The 3,564-nt window shown below is 40.1% G+C and overlaps 1 protein-coding gene across 1 annotated transcript; it reads left to right on the forward strand.

Annotated features, from left to right (window-relative positions):
- Positions 1 to 1,184: 1,184 nt before the first annotated feature.
- LOC140944998 (RYamide receptor-like) lies at positions 1,185 to 2,408 on the forward strand. Its single transcript, XM_073394114.1, has one exon. The coding sequence runs from the start codon at positions 1,185 to 1,187 to the stop codon at positions 2,157 to 2,159; it is 975 nt and encodes a 324-aa protein (XP_073250215.1). The 3' UTR covers positions 2,160 to 2,408.
- Positions 2,409 to 3,564: the final 1,156 nt, after the last annotated feature.

Genomic DNA, 3,564 nt, shown 5'->3' on the forward strand with positions numbered 1-3,564 from the left:
ATGCACACGTGATAACATGCGTTTATAGTTTTGCCTCAAATTCCTACGTTTAGCCTGGGATTCAGCTATGCCCCTCAGTGCTTCCTGTATGCTATCAAATAGTGTAGTTGATGATCGAATATGCGTATTTTCAAATTGGCACATCAACTAACAACACTTGCATTTGTTAATGGAAAGAATAATGGCTTTACAATAATTGACAAGAAAAACACATTTTAGTATATTTAATCGATTTTGTCTAGTTTTTGCCAGGGGGAAAATTTTGTCGGCGGCGCTTTTGAAGATTGTCCCGTCTCAGGCAAAATTTAAACAATGCACGACAAACCATCCCCATCATTAATTAGGCGTTGATGATGACAGGATATTCCGCTCTTCATAAGCTCTGTTTATATCTTCGCCGAAAGCATATTAGTTTTGAAAATTAGGTTGTTACATAAATGACAATAAACTCAGTCCTTTCTCTTTTAAATGACTCCCGTCATTAAACGCCCCTCTTCGAACCCTAAAAGTAGTAATCGCTATTATATATAGACTATATAAATGAAGTGTCACAACGTTATCGAAAAAAAGAGCTTTAGCCAACAAGTACTGAATATGGTAACAGGAACCTGCTAGTTTCTCTTTGCCGACAGCAGACTTTTGGTTTTTCCATTTTAGCTCGGTCGAGAAGTAAATGTTATAAAAACTTCATGTTTTATGCACACGTGATAATATGCACCTTATTTTTTCCTCATATTCACCTGTTAAGCCGGGGCTTAATGGCCTGAAGGCAGCTTCGCCTCTGCTTCCTGTGGTTAACTGTCAAACTTGTGTAGTTGATGATGGTACTACCAAAGATATCATTCTTTAATGTGTTAAAACACACATGTTTAATCATCTTCTCAATCGATTTCTTAATACAACCACGTTACCTAAATGAAGTGTTCTGGATGGTTTATAACATTTTAATACCCCACTGTTTCAATTCTGTCAAAAGGTCGGTTGGCGGATAATGCCGGAACATTAACAAACTCACTTATTGAAGGCCTCAGAGGACAGCTGTGCTGTTGCTTTGCAGGGGGCTTGCAATTGTCAATAAAAGTTCTGCCACTCAAACAGCATACGCAATTTATAAATACAGAGCAGTAATTCAAAGTTACTTGACTGCATGTGTACGACTCTGTAGATACGTCGCAAAACTCAGCATGAACTCAACGGCGAACGGATCCAGCGGATCTTGGAGCTGCTTAAATTCCACTGCGTGGCAAATCGGAGGAACCGTTACCTACTGTCTGATCTTCATCGTTTCACTGGTCGCAAATTCTCTCATTGTTATGATCGTTTATAAAACGCCGAACTTAAGAAAACCGATAAATTATTTCATCGCAAACATGGCTTCATCTGATCTGCTGTTTCCAATATTCATGATACCTTGGAACCTGTCACACTTGCACACCAACTCGTTTCTTATCGGTGGTCAGCTTGGTCAGGCCTTGTGTAAGCTTGTCCCTTTCTTTGGTAGCGTTTCCTTTGTCGTTTCGATTCAGAATCTGATTCTGATAGCAGTGGATCGCTTTGGAGCCGTGGTGTTTCCACTCCGTTCCCCACTCATCAGATCCAAGCTGTGTCCCTTCTTCATTCTCGCTACATGGATAGTTGCCGCAGCGGTTAATTCGCCAGCCTTGTTCACTTACGAGCTCGTTGAATACCCAGAGGGAACCAGGTGTGTTGTGGAATGGAAGAAAGCATTCGGAGTGTCCTCATCCTATGCCAGTTTCGTACTAGCTTACAACATTCTGTTTACATACATACCTGTGCTGTTGCTAGTCATTCTTTACTCCATCATTGTTATCAAGCTCAAGACACAGGCACACCCAGGTGAACACTCCGCCAACAGTCAGCAACACCGGGACAGAATAAACAGAAACGTGCTTCAAATGTCCATTGCTATCGTAACAGTGTTCGTGCTTTGCTGGTTACCAGGCTCTATCAAATCTTTAATCTTACTGTATCACTACAGTTCCACGCATTTCTCGTGTAGTTTCTGGATATACTTTAAAGTCACAATTTATATGGCTAACGCGTACTGTGCTATCAACCCGATTATCTGTTTCATGTTTAGCAATAATTACCGAAAAGCTCTTAAAAGACTCATAAAATGTTCTTTTGTACAGGCGTAGGTCGCAAAAAATGTGGTTTTGGTTGAAGAGTTAAGAGTGCGAGGTTCGTGGAACACTCGCGAATAAATGTATCATGACTATCAATGTATTTTTAGTAGTAATTATAGAAAAGGTCTTAGAAGACTCATGAAATGTTCTCTTGTACAGGCGTAAGTCACAAAAATGTGCTTTTGACTGAATATGTTAAGATTTAAAGGTACATGGAACACTCGCGAATAAAAAATCACCACGACTGCCGTTGGCGTACTTAACTGAGGATTAAGTCTGGCATGACTAAGAAATATGACAGCATAGGCCACGTATTGTTAAAGGTTAGGCGGTAAATAAAACTCAGGGATGGATTATTAGAAACGTTATTGGGGGCGTAGGTAGGTGAAGTAGAAGTGTACAACTAACAACTCTTAATTACTGCAGAACCACTAATAGGAGAGGTTATGCCGAAAAAAAGGAAGGAATAAAACGGACAATTATAAACATCTGTTGAATTTTCAGCGCCACCCCAAGGTTTGACAGTAATGTTTACTTCGTCAAAAGAACTTAAGCAAAGAAAAAAACCGCATGTTTTTGTGGCATGTACGCCGTTCGCCCATTGCAAAAAAAATACATAAACCAAAAAGTTAAAAGGAAGTTTAAGCCACTCAGGAAGTTTAAGCCATGTCGGTTTTAATAACAATTATTGTGCCAAGGCCTCGCAAGGGGACAAAAATTAAAGTTTAAAACGTTTGAAACTTAACTGATGGCCACGATGCATATACTGCAATGTACAGAAGGCGACAGACAATGGCGGGCGATCCAGCCTTGGAACTGTTTCAAACGTTTTACCAAGAAGAGACAAAACTTCAGTAGTGGGATAAACTGTTATCGTTCGTAGATGAGGAAATTTCCTGCGCTCTCGACCCGGGGCTCTCGACCACAAGACTCCCTGATGACTCTTTTACACTTCCACGTGTGGCTAAGGCCCGGTTCAAATGTCGAATTTCACATGTGCCGAACTTAACGCGAGAGTTAAATACATGTGAAGTGCGACGTTTGAATCAGTTAAATTCGACTGTTTAAACTGAATGCGACGTTTGCCGTATCTGCGACCGAAACAGTCGAAGATTCGACTTAGGGTCGACTTTTGATTCAAACGTCGCATTTCACATCTGCCGAATTTAATGCATGAATTGTAGTAAATTATTATTATATTACTGGGAATATTGACAGCGAACAGAAATAAATTCGGCAGAGTTCTGAGAGTTAAATTCGACGTTTGAATCGAATGCCCTATTTAACTATTTTAGTTGACTAAAATAGGAATTAAGTTCAGCACATGTGAAATTCGAGGTTTGAACTGGGCCTAAGAGCCACATTAAAAATGTTCTTGGCCTGGCGTTGTCAATTTTTGCTATCTTGACGCAAACTC

Source organism: Porites lutea, chromosome 7, assembly GCF_958299795.1.
Source record: "Porites lutea chromosome 7, jaPorLute2.1, whole genome shotgun sequence".
Taxonomy (NCBI): domain Eukaryota; kingdom Metazoa; phylum Cnidaria; class Anthozoa; order Scleractinia; family Poritidae; genus Porites; species Porites lutea.

Bases quoted from the DNA above. Each gene is read 5' to 3' on its own strand.
- LOC140944998 (XM_073394114.1), top strand. From the start codon at position 1,185: ATGAACTCAACGGCGAACGGATCCAGCGGATCTTGGAGCTGCTTAAAT.